General features: G+C 35.4%; 1 protein-coding gene across 1 annotated transcript in view; it reads right to left on the bottom strand.

The window, feature by feature from the left end:
• The window catches only part of LOC306860023 (von Willebrand factor A domain-containing protein 5B1-like), a gene marked incomplete at both ends in the record, with an annotated part of 36,424 nt that extends 12,256 nt beyond the window's left edge, over positions 1-24,168 (bottom strand). The window contains 13 exons of the mRNA XM_079401542.1: positions 3,219-3,418; positions 3,605-3,806; positions 5,570-5,755; positions 6,053-6,167; positions 9,257-9,459; positions 10,430-10,540; positions 15,432-15,605; positions 18,466-18,590; positions 20,518-20,649; positions 20,988-21,136; positions 21,860-22,079; positions 22,930-23,088; positions 24,030-24,168. Coding sequence (XP_079257668.1) covers positions 3,219-3,418; positions 3,605-3,806; positions 5,570-5,755; positions 6,053-6,167; positions 9,257-9,459; positions 10,430-10,540; positions 15,432-15,605; positions 18,466-18,590; positions 20,518-20,649; positions 20,988-21,136; positions 21,860-22,079; positions 22,930-23,088; positions 24,030-24,168 — 2,115 coding nt within the window. The remainder of the gene's footprint in view (positions 1-3,218; positions 3,419-3,604; positions 3,807-5,569; positions 5,756-6,052; positions 6,168-9,256; positions 9,460-10,429; positions 10,541-15,431; positions 15,606-18,465; positions 18,591-20,517; positions 20,650-20,987; positions 21,137-21,859; positions 22,080-22,929; positions 23,089-24,029) is intronic.
• Positions 24,169-24,394: the final 226 nt, after the last annotated feature.

Below are 24,394 nucleotides of genomic sequence, written 5' to 3'. Positions count from 1 at the left end.
CTCCAAAAATTCTTGAAATTTAAATGATATTTAAATAAGAAATATTTTTAGATTATTATTTAAATATGTTAATTTTTAAAAAAATTGCATTTGGATGCAAAATAAAAATATTTTATTAATTTATTATATTTTGAAGACCAGTTTAACTCAAGTTGCACATTAAGCAAAAAATGTTACAGGGGACTAAAATGTTGAGGAGTGTGATTACTAACATGAAAACATATCACTTATTAAATCATATTAAAACAAATATTTAAACGTTTATATTTAAATATGTTAATATTTAAATATATATTTAATTGTATACATTTAATTTAAATATGACAATATTCAGAATATTATAATACTAATAATAACATGGAAAACGTATTGCTTATTAAATAATATTTTAAAAATAAATATTTTGTTTATATTATTTAAATATGTTAATATTTATATAATACCATTTAAATTATAAATAACAATAAACCCAGTTTAATTCATTTTACCGCATAAACCACATTTTTAGGTAACCTGACAACCCAAAATGTTGAAGAATGCGACAACTAACATGAAAACATTGCTAATTTATTCATATATAAATTAAATAAATACTTATTTGTGTAAATTATTTAAATATGTTAAAATAGGTTATTGTTGTTATTACATAAATATATATTATAATATATATAATACTATTTAAATAATAAATATCAATATTATTACATTTTATAACTCAAGCACATTGTAGGTAACCTGACAAAAATATTACAGGTTGGCCACCAAAAATGTTGAGCAATCCAATTTCTAAACAGAGCTAGAAATATACTGTAGTCTATTAGGAGATCTTTAGCATACAAGCATCCTTAAGTCTCCTCAGCTCAACTGTCATGCATGAAATGAGTACGGCCATCATTATCAGTCACAAAGGATGCACACCTCGCCGTTGTGGTCTTGATTGCATCCTAATCTGTCTGTAGGTCAGGGATATTTTTGGCCTCATTATTTCGGCCCTGTTCAAACACTGGCAAGTCGTTTGTGATGGCCGCCAACCTTTTTTTCTCCAACTGGATTCCAAATATGCATTTATATTTCAGCGCATGAGTGCGCATCACAAAAGTGTCCAACTGAAAACATATTTCCTTTATGCACATTCTTCCATTGCTAAATCGTCCAGGGAACCGTAATTCATTTTCCGCTGGCTGTGCGATTTATGTGGATGCGGCGGTAAGAAGATTGAATTACATTCTCATCACAGAGCTCAGAAATGAGTTCAAATAAGCCTTCGGAACAGACAGACGAATCCATGCAGCTCTTCTCATATCATAGCAGATGCTTGGGCTATAGCAGATGGCACGGCGAAGGCTGCCTACAGATATTTCTTCTGAAGAAAACAACTACGTCCTAAATAGAAGCCGTCTGCTTTGTGTCAACACACACATGCACAAAGGGGATTACAGATACAAATGTTTACTGATTATTTCCAAGTTATGATGTTTATTGCTTACTCAGGATATGTATGTTAAGATATTATCATTCATAAAAATTATACATTATGTTTGTGAATCACTATTCTAGTAAACCATTCTGCAAGGTTTTCTCTCATATTTGTGGTATTGGGAAATGTAATGCATTATAGTGAAGTACTTCATCCTAAATGATTCTCTCTCTTTTATATTGGGAAATGTGGTTCATTCTAGTGAATCAGTTCATTCTGAACAGTTCTCTCTCCTATATGTCTTATTGGAAAATCTGATTCATTCAAACGAATCAGTTCATCTTAAACAGTTCTCTCTCTGGAAATCTGATTCATTCTAGTGAATTAGTTCATCCTAAATGGTTCTTGGTCTTTCATGGTCTATTGGTAAATCTGATTCATTCAAATCAGACGGTCCATCTTAAACAGTTCTCTCATACTGTATGTCGTATTGGGAAATCTGATTCATTTTAGTGAATTGGTTCATCCTAAATATTTTTCTCTCTCATAATGCGGGAAAATCTGATTTATTCTAGTGAATCGTTTCATTCTGAACAGTTCTCTTTCCTACATGTCTTATTGGGAAATCTGATTCATTCAAATGAATCAGTCCATCTTAAACAGTTCTCTCTCTGTATGTAGTGTTGGGAAATCCAATTCATTTTAGTGAATCAGTTCATCTTAAATGGTTCTTTGTTTTTCATACTGTATGTGGTATTGGGAAATCTGATTCTTTGAAGTTAATCTTAAACAGTTCTCTCGCGTTCATGCTGTATGTGGTGTTAGGAAATCTGATTCATTGTGAATCAGTTCATCCTAAATGGTCCTATTTCATATGTAGCTTAGGAAAGTCTGATTCATTCCAGTCAAATTGTTTGTTTGTAAGAATCATTTTAATGAACTGATTCAAAAAAATGATTCACCAATGTTTCCAATGTTTCACCAATGAGTTATGTAAAGGTATTTTAGTTTGGTAAATTTAGCTGTTCAAGTCTGATACTGTCACCCTAATTGAGTGTTCATTAGTACAAAACCCCATACTGCAAATATCAGCTCTGATTAAATTAGATAATATAATTTAATTAATCTATGTAGCTCCAATGTACTTAGTTACTTTTTGTTTGTAGCTTGTAGTGTCCTGTAGTTTAACAACTTCAAATTATGTTAAAATTTCAACGCAGTCTAAAGCTCAAAATTAGGTTATATGTGACCCTGGACCACAAAACCAGTCATAACCAGTCAATTTTTCAAAATTGAGATTTATACATCATCTGAACGCTGAATAAATAAGCTTTCCATTGATGTATGGTTTGTTAGGATAGGACAATATTTCAAATATTCAATATTCAAATACAACTATTTGAAAATCTGGAATCTGAGGGTGCAAAAAAATCTAAATATTGAGAAAATCTCCTTTCAAGTTGTCCAAATTAAGTTCTTAGAAATGCATATTACTAATCAAAAATTAGGTTTTGATATATTTACAGTAGGAAATTTACAAAATATATTCATGGAACATGATCTTTTTGGCATAAAAGAAAAATATATAATTTTGACGCATACAATGTATTTTTAGCTATTGCTACAAATATACCCCAGTGACTTAAGACTGGCTTTGTGGTCCAGGGTCACATATGGCTATAGACAATTTTCAGACACAATTTGCAATGCAATGATGCACAAAATGCTGCATAGCAAGAAGCTTCTGTATTTGCATACTTGTGTAGCACGTTTCGAGCCTTGTGGTTTAGCATTTACCAACCTGGTAGTCCATTTTCCACTGAGCTCCGTGGTCAGGATGTGTCTGTCCTATGAGTTCCTGGACTTTTGCTCTTCTAAGAGGGTTTTTGCCCACCACTGAGCTTGGGTCACTGGGGGTGTAGACCTTCTTCATGGGGTTGTAATCTACAATCTGATTGGTGCTGTATGCACGTCTTCGCGGAGAGGTGGCTATATCAGTTCCTGTGTAAAAAAAAGAAAAGAATTTGTCTCATTTTCTCTTTAATCTCAATTTATCGTAATGTTTGCTGACTTCATGAAGAAACCTCTCTTTTATCAGGAGACATCAAGAATAGTTCATCCAAAAATAAAAATGATGTAATGAACTACATTTTTATACACGTTACCCTGTATAGAGCTGTGCTTTACCTATAATGTCTTGCTCCGTGGCAATAGGACTGCTCTCAGACATGGTTTCCTGGCAACCGTCAAACAGCAAGCCGACTTGATTGTCCCTGTGCGGCCCCTGACCGTCTGAGGAAACCTTCCCAGCATCCTCCTCTTGAGAGTGATAGAACACCGAACTGGCCGACTCGTTGGAACGCATCATGCTGTACCGCCTCCGTTTGTCCTGTTACAGCAGAGAATAGACGTCTGAGAGCTTTTTGTTTTGCTCTAAAATCTATATTTGCATTAACAAAAATAATATACAAAAAATATAATGCTTGTTATATAAAAGCCTATATTTTCATATATGTGATATTATAATAATCATAAATGTTTTACCAGCTAAGAAGTTCAGCACTTTTAGAGATTCATCCCTCTATCTGATGAGAGCATAAGTATTGGAACAGTTGTCTCACAGATCTTTCTAAATGATCAGTTGTGTCCTGTTGCATTAATTCTTCAGATATTAAAAGCAGGGAATGTTACGTATCAGTTATATCCATTACTTCTGTATTCTGAATCTTGCATTCGATGATGACACACACAAACCAGGATGAAGACAAGGGATCTGACTGAGAGAAAAGCAAGCAATTTGGATGCTAAAAGAAAAGAGGAAGTCAGTTAGAGCTCTAGCAAAAACAAAGGGCATGGAGAAATCAAGAGTTTGGAAACCACCAGAGACACCAGCAACCAGCAACAACCTGATCGGCTGAGAAAACAACAGTATAGTTGATGACAGACAAATCAAAAAAGCTATGAAAACGAACCCTAAAAGACTTGTCTGTAAAATCACCAAAAACTTCCAGAAAGCTGGGGTGATGCTCTGACAATCTACTGTCCTCAGGTGACACAGAATTACAGATGCTACACACCAAGATGCAAACCTCTGACCAGCACCAAAAATAGAAAGGCAAGATTAGAGTTTGCAAAAAAGCACAAAGGAGAGCCAGAAGAGTTTTGGATCTGTGTTTATGGACCGATGAGACAAAGATGAACCTTTATCTAAGTGATGGGAAAGCAAAAATGTGGAGAAAAAAGGGAACTGCAAATGATCCCAAGCATACAGCCTCATCTGTAAAGCATGGTGGAGGTGGTGTCATGGCATGGGCATGCATGGCTGCCTCTGGAACAGGCCCTCTCAACTTTACTGATGAATTAATGTATGATGACAGTAGCAGAATGAATTTGGAAGGGTACAAAACTATCTTGCCAACCAATATTCAAGAAAATGCCACCAGATTCATTGGGAAGTGCTTCATATTGCATCAGGACAATGACCCAAAACACCCTACCAGTTCAGTCAAGGAATTTATAAGGGCAAAGAAATGGAAAGTCTTAGATTGCCCAAGTCAATCTCCAGATTTGAAGAGGAGAGTAAAGGAAGAAACTCCCAAAAACAAGAAAACAATTGGGATTGGCTGCATTAAAGGCTGGGAAAAGTATTTCAAAGGATGAGCCCAAGAGTCTGGTGATGTCTATGGGTCACAGACTCACTGCTGTGATTGTGCTCAAGGGATCTGCAACTAAATAATAGCTTTTAATCTTTTATATCTGCCTTATGTTCAACTGTCCCAATACTTATGCTCACATCAATGAGTGGGATGAACTCTAAAAGTGTTGAAACGGCTAATAATAAAATGTGACATTCTGTAGTTTTGTCTCATATTCATCTTTTAATCATATTTGTAAATGTCTTGACTCCACAGCCAACAGAGCAATTTTGTCTTTACTGTTCCAATACTTATGGAGAGCACTGAATATTTGACATTGTAATACATCAAAATACAATATATTTTCAAATATTAACAATATTATGTAAATAATACTAATGCTATTATAACACTACTACCACTACTAGTAATAATAATGATCAATATTAATATTATTGTATATAAATAATATAAAAATATACTACAATAATTGCAGATAGTTTGATGGATGACTTACTGATTTGGGGTTGGAGTGATATCTGGAGGTATCACAGACCACACTGTATCCAATCAGCTGGTCACCAGGGAACAGACAGGTCGCTCCGACCGGAGAGAGCAGGATCTCCTTTGTCTCTGGATACAGCCACTCAATGGAGATGTCAGTCAGGACTGATGTCATGGACTTCTTCAGCGACTTAATCATCTGCCAAAAACACAAATAACCGCCAGGTCAAACACTATTTAGTGCTTCGGTCAAGAGAGCACAGTCTATAGAAATAAAACAGGGAAACTATATAGATGCTAATATCAAACACTGATAAAATGTGCTGTCAGCTATGATTATTATCCTAACTGATGTTTGACTAAACAAAACAAATTGTTCATTGTTAATACATTTGGACACTCCACAATTTACATGGCTGCTGTAATTGCTTTGCAGTGACATTCAAAATAGCAGGCTGTTGCGCTGGAAGATAAACATGTCAGAGGAAATAAGGACCTTGGGCTGCAGTCGTTCTCCTTCTGCCAGGAACTCAGCTGTGCCTCTGGAAACAGCGGCCAGTCCTAAAACCAGCCTCCTGCACGCACCCTGGCCTATCCCGAATGTGTAACACCTGCCATGATGCACACACACACACACACAGAGACACAGACAGTCTGTGAAAACATCAGAAGAGCATCACATTATGAAGAAACTGCACCTCTACTGGATGACGCTCTGCCAGACAATATCACTTTAATTCTCTGAACTTTATTAATTCTGGGATTGGCAAGCATGCTGTCAGAAAGCCAGTAAGGAACATACAGTATTCATATTGTTTATTTGAATAATAAGCATCAAATCTTCTTCAGCAACTAACATAGATTGTGCAACTCTCTGTCTCACAGCCTAGTCAGCCGGCTTGCTGTCTGCCGCCTACATAGGCAGCTGCCTTCTAAGGAAGCATCTGTAATGAAACAGACTGATTAGGAATGTTCTAGATAGACTGCAACTGCATACGGCACACAAATATCAGTCTTCAACAGAGCCTTACAGCTGAAAAACTGATTAAACCAGCTTAAACTGGTCTTACTGGTTTAAGCCGGTAGACCAACCTGAATGACCAAACCCCTACTAAAACCTGCAATAGACCAACAAACCAACTTAGTTGGTTAGCAAGAGAACTGATATATATGTATAAATAAAATAATAATAATAATAATAATTACAATTTGGCATATACAGTTATCTTAAACCTGAAAAAAATGCTTCTAGCTATGCACACTCAATTTTTCATGTTGTTGAATTCTGCGATGTGCACAACATCAGTAAAATGTCACCACTAATGATAATTTCAGGCATGAAGATACGCTGTTTTGCTACAGTGACTGTGTTAAAATGATGTTGGTAGGCAGCTCACTAGGTTTTGGAACCAAGCTGATATAATGAATTTATATTTGAAATTTCTACAATCTCTAGATTTGAGCTATAATACATGGTATCTGAAGGCAAACAGTAGTAATTGAAGATGAGTGACCTTCAGTGTAGGCAGCAACATCTGCGGCTCACCGCGTGTGAGATATGAGAGAACAGGGAACACATCTGTCCATTTACTAAAGTGTGGATGGGCAATCAGATCAGTTTGCTGAGAATCATTCTTTCCTAACAAGCAAGGAAAGCCGAGTTGTGTCCTCACGGCAGAGAAACAAAGTGCAGCAAGACACATTTGTGATTATTCTAGATTGTCTGTGGAGGGCAAGTACTGTTTAAGGCAGTAAATTACACCACAGCTTCACTTCCCAGCCATCATGTGTCTATTGTACTGCAGGAACGGCTGTTAAAACCCACGGGTTCCTCCATTCATTTGAAAGAAAGCTATTGTAGCATCTGTTCTAGGAGGACGGGGAAGAAAAGAAGTGCTTCTCTGAGGTGAACGTCTCAGCAGGTGATAAATGGACTGGAGGTGGGAGATGGAAGCCTCTCGGAAGCAGCAGAGTGCGGAAACAAAGCCTGTGAATCCCAGCCGTGTTATGGCTAGTGCGGATCTAAAAGGATTAGACGGAGAGACATCAATTTACGGTTGCTAGCGGCTGCGCTGATCTGATTATGATCTTATTACCTGAATAGTTCTGCAGCTCTGTATCCTTGAACCTACGATATTAAAGGATTAGTTCACCTAAAAATTAAAGATTTGAATTATGAATCATTTAATCAGCAAATCGTTCTAAAACCTTATGGCTTTTATATGTGGAAAATAAAATAGGATATTTTTAAGACTGTCCAAGATGCACTTTTCCATATAAATGAAAACATATTGTGATCAGAAGCTGGTTTGCACTAAAAAGGCACCACATATGATGTTTGATTCCAGCGATATATTCCAAGTCATGATAATGAATGCGATTCAGTATGATCCATGATAATCTATTTAGCGCATTCAACACTGTTAGTTCACTAAAAAATGATTATTCTGTCATCATTCACTCAGATTGGTGTTGTTTCGAACCTGAGTGACTTTATTTTTCTGCACACATAAGAATATATTCTGGGATTCAAACTGCATTGGACTCCATTGAGTTTCATTAAAAGAAAGCACTGAAAACTTTTTCAAAATATCTTTTACTCATACAGGTTTAGATCAACATGAGGTTGAGTAAAGAATGGTAGAAAGTTTACTTTCAGGGTGTGTTTTATGTTGGATAAATAATCAATTTACATTTTTTATCCAAAATAAAAGTCTTTATTGTCAATATTCAACTTTATATAGTGTAAATTGTCTTTCCAGTTACATTTATGTTCTCAGTGTATATTTTTGAGAATAATTATAAATCTGTCCAAAACCATTGAAATTGAGTCACGATCAGTGCTGTTATTGTTGTCTAACTACAACTAGTAAAAATTGCTTTCATAAATTTAAATAAAGCTGAAAAAATAAATATTAAATGCTAAACTTATACTAAACAAAAATTTGAACTTATTCTGAAATAAAATAAGTTTAAGTACAACAATTACCAAAACTGAAATAAATAATTACAGCTAAATAGAATAAAAATAAAAACTAATAAAATCACATAAAATTATTTAAACTTTGATTAAAAAAAAAAAATTCAAACAAATCAAATTCTATATACTAAATACAACAATAGTATATAAATAAACACTGTTCACAATTAGGTAAAGTATTATAATTGAATCAATATTTACATTTCTAGTAAGAACAAATACGGTCAAACCTATGATGTGTTTTGATGAGCCACATTTGAGAATATTACCTTTTGGTTGAACTGTTTCCTTGGTTTTCAATATTATTATTACTTTTTAATAGACATTCTGCCAGACTCAAAGATGGCTCACAAACTCATTAGCGAATGCTTCATGACCTTGTTGAATAAGTCAATGTGTGCTGTTTAGTAAAAAATCAAATCAAATAAACAAGATCTTGAGTTGATGAACACTTTCCAAATGTCCTAAAAATCCACCAAATGTTCAGATCAATACATTAGCACAACCGTTTAATTACACACTACAATCATATTTGAAGAACGCTAACAATTATTTGAGATTACAATGCAACAGCACATTATACAGTAGCAGTAGAGCATGGCACTAGCAATGCCAAGGTCATGGTTCGATTCCCAAGGAATGCATGAACTGATAAAATAAACACTTGTTTGGAAAAAAAGTATCTTGCAACTGCATGAATGGGAATGTGCAAACTCTGACCTGGTGAACCTGGCGTGGCTGCGGAGCAACTCAATAACTTTCCCAGTGTTGCTGACGGCTCCGTCGGTCAGGAGGAAGAGCAGGCGAGGATGACCTCTCTGCATGGGCTGCCGTAGGATCCAGTTGAGGGGAGCCAGTATGTTTGTGCCGCCCATGTCAGCCCGGATCTTCTTCACATGCTCACAAGCCAACGCCAAGTTCTCCTGTGAAATAAATGAAGTTTGTTATAACAAACTATAAAAAACCAAACTATAGTGACACTTCTGCAAAAAATAATACAGTTAATCAGTAATTTTATCTCATGTTTGACAGATCCAACATATCAAACATAGAAGCATAAAATTTTTAATATTGGGCAATATATTATTTTCAGACAATATATATTTTATTTATTTTATTTATATATATATATATATATATATATATACACACACATATATACATACACACACACACACTTTTTATAGTCCACTGTGAAGCATTTTCAAAAACCTAATTAAATTTCATTACAATTTTTGCTTAAAAGAAAACTAAATATTTGCCACAGGGATAAAGAAAAAAAACTGTGAAATATTTTTTCCTCAATATTTTTCTCCTTTAGTGCAAATATCTAAACATTTTTAAATCAAGGTATATTTACTTCAAAAGCAAAATAACAAAATTAAGACAATTTATGCAATTTACAATTTATTTTATGTATTAAGTCTTGTTTTCTGAAAAATGTAGCAAAATGAAGTGACTTCATGCTTAAAACAAGAAAAAACATCTGCCAACAGACTAAGAAAAATAAACATGTTGGGTTTTTTTTTTCTTATCCCACTGGCAGATTTTTTTTCTTGTTTTAAGCATGAAGTCACTTAATTTTGCTACATTTTTAAGAAAACAAGAATTAATACATAAAGTAAATTGTCTTCAAAGTAAATATATTTTGATTTTGGAATATTTAGATATTTGTCCTGGAAAATAACACAAAAATACTGAGAAAGAAAATAGTTCTGATTAAGCAGTGTTTTGATAAATTATAAAATCAGCATGAAACTCTACTAGACATTCATTATATAAACCCAGACCTTTCCCACTGGATCCAGGCAGAAAAACAAAAGCATTGATCCTCTGGACAGTAACTGCGTATCTAATGAGGGCAGTGAGTGTGGGTCCCTGTGGGTGACTAACCTCATCGTAGCTCTGACTGGTGGCAAACAGCGTTTTGAACTTGGATCCGAAGCCCACTATGTTGAATAAGCATGCTGGGAAAAGACTTTTCAGAATCACAACCATTGCGTCCTGTGAACGCACACAAAAGAAAGAGGTCAACATGAATGATTCTGCATTACTCATGAAAAATATCTATATTATTTCAAATACATATGTATTAATATTACAACCCAAATTCTGGAAATGTTGGGACCGTTGGGAAACGTTTTTTAAATTTGAATAAAATGAAAAATAAAAGACTTTCAAATCACATGAGCCAATATTTTATTCACAACAGAACACAGATAACATAAATGTTTAAACTGAGAAATTTGACAATTTTATGCACAAAATGAGCTCATAGCAAATTTGATGCCTGCTACAGGTCTCAAAATAGTTGGGACGGGGGCATGTTTACTATGGTGTAGCATCTCCTCTTCTTTTCAAAACAGTTTGAAGACGTCTGGGCATTGAGGTTATGAGTTTCTGGAGTTTTGGTGTAGAAATTTGCTCCCATTCTTACCTGATATAGGTTTCCAGCTGCTGAAGAGTTCGTGGTCGTCTTTGACATTTTTCGTTTAATGATGCTCCAAATGTTCTCTATAGGTGAAAGATCTGGACTGCAGGAAGGCCAATTCAGCACCTGGTCTCTTCTACTACGAAGCCATGCTGTTGTAATAGCTGCAGTATGTGGTTTTGCATTGTCCTGCTGAAATACATGTCGTCTGGAGGGGAGCATATGTTGCTCCAAAACCTTTATGTACCTTGCAGCATTCATAGTGCCTTCCAAAATATGCAAGCTGCCCATACCGTATGCACTTACGCACCCCCATACCATCAGAGATGCTGGCTTTTGAACTGAACACTGGTGACATGCTGGACGGTCTCCCTCCTCTTTTGCCCGGAGGACACGGCGTCCTTGATTTCCAACAAGAATGTTACATTTGGACTCGTCTGACCATAGCACACTTTTCCACTTTGAAACAGTCCATTTTAAATGAGCCTTGGCCCTCAGGACACGACGGCGCTTCTAGACCATGTTCACATATGGCTTTCTTTTTGCATGATAGAGCTTTAGTTGGCATCTGCAGATGGCACAGCGGATTGTGTTTACTGACAGTGGTTTCTGGAAGTACTGCCCATCTTTACTTCTGAGAGACTCTGCCTCTCTAAGACATCCCTTTTATAGCTAATCATGTTACAGACCTGATGTCAATTGACTTTGCTTTTTCAGCCCTTTGTTGCCCCCGTGCCAACTTTTTTGAAACCTGTAGCAGGCATCAAATTTGAAATGAGCTCATTTAGTGGATGAATGTAAAATTTCTCAGTTTAAGCATTTGTTATATTTATCTATGTTACATGTTCTCTATGTTCTATTGTGAATAAAATATTGGCTCATGTGATTTGAAAGTCTTTTAGTTTTCATTTTATTCAAATTTAAAAAACGTCCCAACATTTCCGGAATTCGGGTTGTATATATATATATATATATATATATATATATATTTGTTTTCCACAAAAAATATTAAGCAGCTAAAAAAGGTTTTTTAGCCTTGCTGAGAACAAGTAACAACTCTTAATTATTATTATAAATTTTGATATATGATTTTATATCGTTTAAATATTTGTTTTGTTTAATAAACATGTTTTTACTTTTTTTAATATATTAAAACGTTTGTTGTATAATAATATTGTATAAGCAATTTGTAATGTACTTATAGGGTGCTTATAGGGGGTTTTATAGGTGCTTATATATAATTCACACCGAGTTTACATCTTTCATTGCATTTGACTTGCTCATAGTGATTTAATAAGATATTACTTGCATTAACAGAGATTATAGTCATTTGCCTTTGCTTCTGTAAAGCAACTCTAATTACAGGGTTAAGTGCTGTAACTATTATAGACACTGAGGGTGACCTGTTTCCCCAAATGTTTAGACTTGTGGTCGATTGCAAATGGTATTTCAGCTGTCACTCTTGCTTGGATTGAACCAACAATCTTTGTTAGCAGACCTGAAGCAATTAGGCAACTGTGTAGCAGCGCTCACTGAACACCACAATTATAACTGTCTGACATCCATATTGTCTCATCTAAAGTAGAGATATAATTTATAATGCTGCTTCTTGACAGACTGACAGCAGGTACAGCGGCTGGCAAGTAATTAGCATGAGGTTATAATTAAGTTTGTAAACATGAATGAGATTATTAAAGACAAATTCTAGCTTTTTCTGTTTTTACAATGATAAGGTCTGTTAACGTTTTGAATTCATTTAAAAAACTAATCACCAGTTTTGTTCTAATAATAAAACAACACTACCTTCGGCAAACACTTCCTCACAAATTCAAAAAGAACTTGACATTATTTATTTATATATATATATTTAAATTATTATTTATTTCGTGAGGTCAACTCACTAATTAACGATTTAAAGGAATAGTTCCCGCAAAAATAAAAATTATCTTAAAATGTACTCATTATGGATTACGGACACATATTTTGTCCAGAAGCGACAGTTTAAAGTTAAAATGTCTTAATAATAGATTTGGTTTTTTTTTTTACAAACACACAGTTTTCCCTTCACGAGACATTAACTGATGGACTGGAGTCATGTTGATTGCTTGTGGATTATTGTGATGTTTTTATCAGCTGTTTGGACTCTCATTCTGACGGCACCCATTCACTGCAGATGATCCATTGGAGAGAGCAAGTGATGCTATATTTCTACAAATCTGTTCAGATGAAGAAGCAAACTCATTTACATCTTGGATGGCCTGAAGTTAAATACATTTTAAGCAAATTTTCATTTTTGGCTAAATACATAGCAGAAATGACCAGCACATTCTTCTTTTGTGTTGGACGGAAGAAATAAAGTCACATGAGTGAGTAAAATGTTAATTTCTGGGTGAACGATTCCTTTCAGTGTTATTAGATACATCTATTATTGTCCTCCTCCAGCCCAGGAGAGATCATGCTGGATATATGACATTTCAGCATGGAACAAATCTTCTTGAGGGTCAAGGATATTCAGGGAAGGATATTACCGCTAGAGTGACCTGAGCCTTTATATTAGAGCAGTTTGGTGTCTGTGGTCAGAAGGGGAAGATCCTCAATCAAAACCGCAGTGAGTCATCGCTGGCTCGTGCGTCACGCTGCAGAGCCCCGTCAACAGGGGGCACGCGCACACACGCTCATTCACACATTCACAGCGCACGAAATATCCAATCTCAGCATGCAGACTTACCAAGTTCAATTATCGTAGCTACTTGAGCTATTCAGTGAAACAAACTGGTTATTTCATTACAAAACTCCTACAACAGGCTGCTCAAAAGCTCTGATTTCATTCAGAACTACAGAGCCATGAGTGAAGTAATGTAGCAAAAACAAATAAAACTAAATATAACTATGTATTTATTTCAGGGAAATAAATATCTCATCATTCAAAAGTAAGAATTTTGTTTTTGTTTTTTAAAAAAGTCTCTTATGCTTACCAAGGTTGCAAAAATACAGTAAAAAGTGTAACATTGTGAAAAATTATTACAGTTTAAAATGAATGTTTTTTATTTGAATATATTTTAAAATGTAATTCATTTCTGTGATGCAAAGCTGAATTTTCAGCATCATTATCCAGTCTTCAGTGTCACATAATCCTTCAGAAATCATTCTAATATGCCAATTTGTTGCTCAAGGCGCTTTAATTATCATCAATGTTGAAAAAAAGATGTGCTGCCTAATATTTGTTGTAGAAAACTGATATATTGTTTTTCAGAATTCTGTGATGAATATAATGTTCAAAAGAACAACATTTATTTGAAATAGGCATCTTTTCTAACACTATAAATGTCTTTACTGTCACTTTTGATCAATTTAATGCATCTTTCTGTAAAAAGTATTCATTTCCTCTTAAAAAAATTAATTAACCTGAGACTTTTGACTGGAAGTATACAGTATGTATAGTGGTTACTCTAAAACAGCTTAGATTCAAATTGCTTATGCAAAGGTTAAAATTCAAGGCATGTTTCTTAAACTTTTCACTAAATGAACAAAATGCCGAATTATATTTACATACCATACAAAAAGCTGTTTGCTTAATTGAACATTTTAGAATGATAATACAAACAAATGACTGAAATTCTCAACCTATTCAGTAAAATATACTCACACAGATTCACATTACCCTAACAGCTTTTTGCTAGTCAGGGATGTTTAAATCAGGGGCATCTTAACCCTCACATTGTGAGAACGAGGAGTTTACAGGTCTTCCTTACAAGAAAGTATCTGAAACTATTATTTTTAAAAAAGGTTTATTAAAAGTACTGAATGTTGCTCATTTTAAGATCTTCAGAATAACCATAATGAAAATATTGCGAATATTAAATATATACAGCCCTACTTGCTAATGAATACCTGCAGTGAATGGGTGCCGTCAGAATAGGAGTTCAAAACCTGATAAAAACATCATGGATTTGTTTCTTACATACACACCGCTTTTCACTTCACAAGATGTTAACTGGAGTTGTATGGATTACTTGTGGCTTATTGTGATGTTTTTATCAGCTGTTTGGACTCATTCTGACGGCACCCATTCACTGCAGAGGATCCATTGCTGAGCAAGTGATGTAATTTCTCCAGATATATTTTGATAAAGAAACAAACTCATCTACATCTTGGATGGCCTGAGGGTGAGTACATTTTCAGCAAATTTTTGAGTGAATCATTCCTTGAATAATATCTGTGCTCTCCAACTCGCATAAAACTGTCCAATCAGATTTATACTGTTGAACACACATGGGCGATCTGTCTCTTCGTTAAATAACACAGCTGTGTGTATATAAAACATTTTTGGCATTAATGGTTATTAACACAACTGACACACTTTGGGGTTTTAAACTGCTGAATAAATTAGGATGTCATTAAAAGTTAATAAGCATTGGGAGTGAGGGCCAGAGTTAGTTTAATACAGAAGCACAAGCATCCTACCTTAACTCGATTGATGTTGACCCCACTCATGCTTCCACTGCGGTCAATGAGAAAGATGAATTCGCCCTGAATGCTCCTCAGGTCAGAGGTCGAACGGAGGTCTGGGCAGAAGTTCAGCATGACCACAGGGTTGTGGAGGATGTCTTTATGGAGCCTCTTCCGAATGATGTCCACCTACACACCACACATCAGCCAGTGAAAGAGCCATTACCGAAGGCTATAATGGAAAAATCTCACAAAAACATTAACAACAAAATGAAAAAAAAAAAGAAGTTACACTTTTTCATAAAGACAGTAACGCCCATTCTTAGGAACATTAAAGGGGATGTCTAATGCTATTTCATGCATTCTGACTTACACTGCTTTGGATTCTCATGCAAAACATGACCAAAGTCTCAAAAAACAAGTTGGGTATAGATATGATGGATGCAATACTACTCTATAAGTATTCAAGCACATTTTATACATTTTTTATTTAAATCAACACAAATGAATCCTAGTACAGCAAATAAGATAATTTTTAGAATGGAAATATATCAACTTTTTTTTATAACTGTATACTTTATAGATAGCAATACATATAGTGGCAATTTGATGGGAAAATATGCTTAATTTCACAATCTAAAATAGGCTTAGGCAAAATTATATTTATATTCACGCAATAAAATAATTTGTGTATATATAGATATAATATGCAAAAGAAATACTATATATGTAATTTAGTTTATGCATGTGTGTTTGTGTGTGTGTTTGTATTCTGTGCTTTTTATACAGTATCCAAAAATGACTATGTAATGTATTTACAGATAGATAGATAGATAGATAGATAGATAGATAGATAGATAGATAGATAGATAGATAGATAGATAGATAGATAGATAGATAGATAGATAGATAGATAGATAGATAGATAGATAGATAGATAGATAGATAGATAGATAGATAGATAGATGATAGAAAGAAAAAAACCCTCCTAATGTGGGTAATAATAACCTGGAGGTTGAGTACGCAAACTGCTGCAAACTGAATGAAAGGTTGAGAGTTCATTGTAAGGTGGTTAAGTGTGAACTTTCAGCGGAAAACTTCTAAACCTGTGAGTTCAAGCTCTTCTGAAGTATGCCAAGTAGCCTATTGTGAACTGCTCTGAAGAAAGTATTTCAAAGTAGCCATGTATTTCAACCACTTTACATCACGTCTCAATTAGTAAGTCCATTGTACATTAAATTACTTCTCAGAAATCTGCTGTTTCCATGACTCGCTTACTAAATTAACCTTCGAAGGAAATAGCTTTCTTCTACATACACACACGTTTCTTCTTTTAAATGTCTCGTACAAAACTGAGCACAAATGTCATCATTTTAATAGGATTTTCCAAATTCAGATTCAGACACTATCAGTTACTCGATTATTATATGGAATAAAAAGGACTAAACATTCATCAGAATTTCTCCTTTTGTGTTCAACGGGAGAAAGAAAATCATACGAGTTTAGAATAACGTGGGTGAATAAATGATCATTGTCATTTCTGATATTCAGTGTTACTCGGCTCACGTCAGCAAATGATTGATGAGCCAGACACTCATAAGCATGTGAAAATATGAGCCGAGATCATAATTTTGAAAATCTTTTATGGTTCACGGATTCCCCTCTCATGCTCTAAAGATTTAATTACAGGAGTACACATCTCGAAGGAGGTGAAGTTAACCCTTATTTCGCTACACGGTAGGTAGAAACACTATGGACTCAGCTGAAGACCTTTGACGGTTTCCATAGAAACGTCTATTCATTGATGATGATTTTAGGGCTGAATGTTCTCTCCCTCCTGTTGAGGAACAGCACTCACTTAAGGATGCAACTGAAGCTTTGCGTGGCTGAGAAACATGGATCTGCGCTGACATTCCCACTTAATATAACTACTTCCTGAAGCGACGATTAGCAAGAATTGTCAAGAGATTTTGCATTAAATAGATAACCTAACTAAATTTGATTTCACACTCGATTTTCAGTATGAGTGTCATTAGGCTTAATCTAACAGCTTGGCATTAAAAACCTTGAATATTTTAGAGAGTGACTGTGAGAGTCAGTGAGAGGTGTGTGGAAAAGTTCAGAAAGAATATATACTGTAACTACCATTTGAAACTTATGGGTCGGTAAAATTTATTTTTAAATAAATAAATACTTTTATTCCACAAGGGTGCATTAAATTTATCAAAAGTGACAGTAAAGATATTTATAATATTACAAAAGACTTTAGATTTTTCTAAAAAAAAAAAATTACTACTGATAATTTGGCTTTGCATCACAAAAACAAATGTATTAAAATATAAAACAAATATTTTAAATTGCAATATTTCACAACATTAGTTTTTATTTCTTTACTGTATTTATAATCAAATGAATGAGCATAAAAAGACTTCTTACCAACCCCAAACTTTTGAATGGTGCAAAAATATATAAAAAAAAAATATTAAAAAGTGATTAAATATATTCCCTAAAAATATATAAATAATAATTGATTAATAATTGCATTTGTCAATATTAATATTATTAAAATAAGTTACAATTTACTGAATTTGACTGGTTGGAAATAATTCAATCACAATTATTTCATTCTATTAACAGCTATTAACATCCGTTTTATTTATGTATTTATTTATTATTTATATTTATTATTTCCTCAAGGTTTATATATCTAAAAGTGCTGTGGTTTCTTTGTTCACTTCTTGTCAGTGAACAAAATCATTCCATGAAAAAATCTTAATCTGAATCTGTTATATTGCATGCTGGTTTGCTTATGAACTTCTCAGTCACAAAAACAGAGAACATTATTTCAAATAATCACCACTTCCTGTGCAGTTTATGATCCTAGTTGCAAAATAGTAACCTCTGCTAGATTTGACCAATTATATTGAAAAAGCACCACAAAAGCGTCCTAGTGTTGCACTACTTGTTTTGATATTTTCGTCCTTGTACGGCCTACTTCATCTGTTTTTGTGTCTGTGTTCTGTAATCCCTCATTCACCGTCTCACTCACGGTCTTTTCATTACTGCAGTCCTTCTTGGTGGCCTTTATGTAGTCGCTCCGTCCTTTCAGATGCTCATCATATTCCTCTGGCGTCATGTCTCCGTCTTCGATAAGAACGTGTGGCAGATGGGGCTCTATGTGAAGAAAGGAAGAATTACTATCTCTGCACAGCATTAAAACCTCTCCGTGTGGAGGAGGCACAACAATGAATTATGACAGCAGATGATGAGATGCATAACTGCCAGACATGAAGGACTCCCACGGTGATGGTATTTCTTACAAATAGACACAGAGTACGTTGGCGCCATCAATACGGATAAACGTTTGCCCCTTTGACTCGGCTGCCTTATCAATTCAATTGCACAATACTGGCCTCGGGTCACCTGCGGAGTGAGGCAATCTTATGCCGCAGCTTATGAGGCATCAAGGGATTCATTTATGCCTCCCAGACGTCAACGGAGGTCGAGATGCATGATGGGGTGGCTGAAGAAATATAGAGCTCAACTAAACAGTGCGTATAGAGCGAGAAATTATGTTCTATGGCTGTGGACCTGGGAATGATGTTTCAATAGCCTATGATTTAATAAAGCACCCCTTGTTTGGACAAGCTTTCAGGCACATGGAGAGATTAGCAATGGCTTGCTCTGAAAGGCCGACTCTATTGTCCAGTTAGCACTGGTCAGGGTGGCGGTGATCTTGTTTGTCTGTCCGTGTGGGGACCAAATGGCCTGACAAAAAAAGCAACATTGCTGGGAAGGTCCACAAGGAAAACGGATTCATAAAGGGACTAAAATGTTCGCTCATTGCCACTAGTGGTTGCTAGATTGCTATTTGCTAGTGGCTGCCCTGAGTGGATTTTAGCATTATTGTTGCTAAGCTTTCTAGAGGGTTTCTAAGGATGAGAATTATGGTTCCCTTGAGCAATTCTGATTCCTTTTAGTACTTGTAAAATATAAATATTTGAAGATAAGAAATGTAATTGCATTGCCAAATGATGAGATCATTTCAGTAATAATAAACACATCTAAAACAATTCTTAACTTTTTAATGACTTTTTTCACAATCTTTTTAGAGGTGGCATAAATGCAACCCATTAATTGGTGTTCACTTTATTTTCAACAACTAAAGAGATTAAGTATACATATATAAAATGCATATTTATTTATTGCATATTCACTGTCATATGCATAACCAGTCAGTAACTACTCTGATTTAAGTCTCAAAGTTAGCTGCACACTTTTTGTTTCACTTACACTTTTGGTTCACTAAAAGAACAAGCTCACAAGAGTCATTCATTTAGGAATCACACTACAATGGTTGCGCTGATTCACTAAAAACAACCAACTCAAATTCTATTTTTTATGAATCAGACTACAATAGTTGGGCTGTACTGTATGCGCACTATGATTCACTAAAAAACTGGATCATATGAGTCATTTGTTGGGGAACCAGATAATGCTGGTTTTGATGTATGTTTCTGATTCACAAAAAATCAGGCTTACAAGAGCCATTCATGTGGGAGTTGGATCACACTGGTTGCTCTGAAAATGTTTGATTCACTACAAAGAAACGGTTTATAAGAGTCATTTGCTTGGGAACTGGACTGCACTGGCTTATACTGGTGGTTACGCTATATGTTTACCATTCACTTAAAGAATCAGCTGATAAGAATCATTGTTTTGGGAGTTGGACTACACTGGATGTGCTGTATGTTTTGATTCACTAAAAAAAGAACAGGGTCATAAGAGTAATTCGCTCAAGAATCAGAATACACTAGTTACGATGTATGTTTGTGACTCACTTAAAAAGGTTTATAAGAAACATTCGTTCATGAATCTGACTACACTGGCTGCACTGAAAATATCTGATTCACTTGACCAGTTTATAAGAATTGGATGTGCTATTTTTGATGGACTAAAAAGAACCAGTTTACAAGAATCCTTCGTTCAAGAGTTGGACTATACAGGTCACGCTGTATGATTTTGGTTCACTTAAAAAGAACTGCTGCATATTCAGATCACAATATACAGTATAATTATTGTAATTATGTGTGCTACACACCACTGGGGTAGATCAGTATCTCCACAGGGCAGTCGTAGGTGTACTTGTCTGCCAGTGTGACCACAATGCTGGTGGCAGAGCGAGCCGAGGGGTCAGCATCCGCCCGGATGGCGTGTGAGGGGCTTTCCACACCTGCACAGAGAAACTTCTAAAGCATCTAAAATAAGCAGGGGCAACAGACATTAGAGCAAATGCGAGGACTAAACCACTCTGCAACTCCAGCAGGAAGAAGCATACTGCGAAACAACCGGCATCAAATAATGTAGTACAGCTAAGCTATGTTATCAGCATGAAAACTCAACATCAAACTATTTATGCATCAAAATCATTTAGGATATATTTTGCATTTATGCTTTTGTCAGACATTTTAAATGCAAATAAAGCATTACATTTGACATGTATTTATTTCTCTGGAAATCAGGGGTATAATATTTAATTCTAGGCTCACGCATAGGGATTGAGGAACTGACCTGCCAGTAAATACGGCCCTCTGATCTCAAGATAAAAATTAAACTCATAGTCAATGGAGTTGATGGTCTCTTCCTCCAACAGAGCAGCCAAACACACTCCTGAGGCTGTCTGCTCGTGGGTTCCCACTGCACAGTGATGCTGATCTCTCCTGAGACAAATCAGCAGGAGATATTTTGATAAACTCAATGTTTTTTGTCCATACAATGGAAGTCAGTGGGGTCTTTTGCTTAATCAACACATAATGCGACAATATCTTTGGAATGATACCTAGAGAGATGGTTAAACAGATGGCAGTAAAAATTCTGTATGCAAATAAATGCAAGAAGGAAGACAAGTCGCAATTCAGTATGCAAATATCAGAGCAAAATCAGAGATTTTGAATCTTGCATGCCATATGAACAACCAGTCACATTTTTGAAAATGTACTTACCCTCAAGCCATCTAGAATGTAGATGAGTTTGTTCCTTCATCTAAAAAGATTTGTAGAAATTTAGCATTATATCACTTGCTCACCAATGGATCCTCTGCAGTGAATGGGTGCCGTCAGAATGAGAGTCCAAACAGCTGATAAAAACATCACAATAACCCACAAGTAATCCACACAACTGCAGTCCATGGCTTAAGGATGGATTGTTTTGTTTTTACAAACGCAGCTTTTCACTTCGCAAGACATTAACTGATGGACTGGAGTCATGTGGATTACTTGTCAATTATTAAGATTTATTTGGTGAGCAAGTGATGTAATGCTAACAAACTCATCTACATCTTGGATGGCCTGAGGTGAGAATATTCTTAGCAAATTTTGATTTCAGTATGTTTGAAGATCATACAGTAAACAGTGTGTCCACGCAAACATTAATGAAACACACACCTCCTAGCAGTGCTGGGCGAAAACGCCTGCTCCTCTTTGACAGAACGTTGGACTCTTGGAGAGCAGACGGGTGGTGAGCTCACCCGAATTCCCCCATTAGGGAGTGTTCTGAGCTCTGAGGAGGTGCTGACCAGTATATTAATGGTCTCCAGAGGGGGAATGACCCCCAGACTGACCACCAGCACTGTCCTCTCCTGATTCTCATCCAAAACGATATGTCCTGCAACAAGATGGTTCATCTGTAAAGCCTCAGAAATGTACAGTCAACTTCAATGAAAAAAAAAATGTGTTAAAGAAATAGTTCACCCAAAAATGAAAATTTGTGGGAAATTTACTCCACCTGTGGATCCTCTGCATTGAATGGGTGCCGTCAGGATGAGAGTCCAAACAGCTGATAAAAACTTCACAATAATCCACAAGTAATCCACAGTCCATATGGGGAAGGGAAAAACTGTGTTTGTTGAAACAATTACAAAATTAAGGCTTTTAAACTTTAAACTGTCACTTCTGACCAAAAGACAAGTCCATAATCCATAATAACACTTCCTCCAGTGAAAAGGTCCATCCCCTGTTGTCCACCAACATATCTGTTTAGAACCATTTCAGACAATTTTCACTTCTAAACAGTGGTTGATCTGTGCATATTTCTCTCCTGATTCAGACAAGATGACTTTTTCACTAGAGAAACCAATATTATGAATAGAGGACTTGTATTTTAGCAAGGAGCAACTATTTAAAATTGTCTTGATGAATTTGTTTCTTACAAACGTGATGTTTTCAGCTGTTTGGATTCTCATTCTGAGGGCACCCATTCACTGCAGAGGATTCATTGGTGAGCAAGTAATGTAATGCTATATTTCTACAATCTGTTCTGATGAGGAAACAATCTCATCTACATCTTGCATTGCATGAGGCTGAGTAAATATTCAGCAAATTTTCTTTTTTGGGTGAACTATTCCTTTAACTGGATTCAATAGTCACTGTGACAGGCCTTGCGTTTAAGCTCTGAATCAGAGATCAGCTAAGTAAGATATTTTATGAGCATTATAAATGAGCATATACGATCTTACCACCTCCACTCTGTGGGGTTCCATTGGCATTGCAGCAATCAAAGTAACAGTCATCGATTTTCATTTTATCTTTGATCTGCACTGTTATTATCTGGCTGCCAATCATCGCTTCGAACCCGACCACCACACTGCACTCATCCAGAGGGTATATAAAGATTCCTGCATGAATCACATGATTACAGGAGAACACATTGTTTATTACACAATAGCGAAAAGCGATCCTTCCACAAAGCTAATTTTGCTCTTGACAGAAATGAAATCCTTCGTTTTAGTGCTGTCAGCATTGATCAATGCAAAATCCAATTTGTTGGAGTCAATACGACACTGGAGACCACAGAGCAGCAATCTGCCGGTGACATTTCTAGACTTCTCACAAATAGCTGAGGAGGTTGGGAGGGAAAGACAAGTGTTTCTCTTTCCTTCAGGGTAAAGTATTACTATGATTATAAAGAGTTTAATGCATTTCTTAAATTTCTTTTGAGGATGAGAATCATAATTGTGTTTTTTGTCAAATGCTGAAAAGGATAAGTGCATTTGGACAAAAAAAAATTATATTAGGCCTGATGATGTTGCATTTTTTGGGATTACATTTAATCGGTGCATTCAATGGGACCGTGGCAAGGGTAAATGCTAAAGTTTAGGTTCAATCAATACTATACTCCAAAAAAATTATAAAAAAATAGGCCTAAATTTAACATTTATTTATTTGAACTGCAAAATTTCCATCCATTTTCATTACACGGTTTTAATATAAACTCATAAACTTAATATAATGCATATTTGTAAGCCATTCATAAATTAAACAAGTAATATTTCTGCACTGGCATAGTTTTTGGACTATTTGCATTGATTTGGTTTCAGAATCTTATTTTCAAAGTGCAAATCAGCACAAATCTGTTCATTGTGAAAACATTGGATTTATAAATCTTGTTTTCAAATTTGCATCACACTATGTTCAACAGTTTAAGGTAAAACTAGTAATCCAAATGGAAAATCTTTTTTTTTTTTTTTGAGTGTAATAGTGAAGACTTAGCAAGAGCCACTAATGATTGATATCACTTCAGAAGAAGTAATGCACCTATTTTAGACAGCATACTTACCCTCGACAGGGTGATCTTCGATGTTTTCATAGGTCAAGGAGGCTGTCATTGCCAGGGTATAACCCCTGACACAGGAAGTGATGTCTGAGACGCTGAGAGGCAGAGCGCTCCCTTTGCTCTTGTTGATCAGGCCAGGCATGATGGTGGTTCTGTCCAGTACAGCTTCTCACATGCAGAGAAGGGACTGAGAGGGGATGTTTCCCTAAAAAGCCTAAATAACATTGAAACCATGTTTTACAATATATCTTGCAGAATGCCAATAAATAAATAAATAAATACCTCTTTGGGGCCAATGCATTTTTAGTAAATTTTTTTGGGCACACATTTATGGACACATGTTTATTTTTGTGGACAGTGTATGAAAG

The sequence above is a fragment of the Barbus barbus genome (genome assembly GCF_936440315.1).
Source record: "Barbus barbus genome assembly, chromosome: 40".
In the NCBI taxonomy this organism is placed as follows: domain Eukaryota; kingdom Metazoa; phylum Chordata; class Actinopteri; order Cypriniformes; family Cyprinidae; genus Barbus; species Barbus barbus.
Note: the sequence above shows the minus strand (reverse complement) of the source record. Positions and strands in the feature narration are given on the sequence as shown.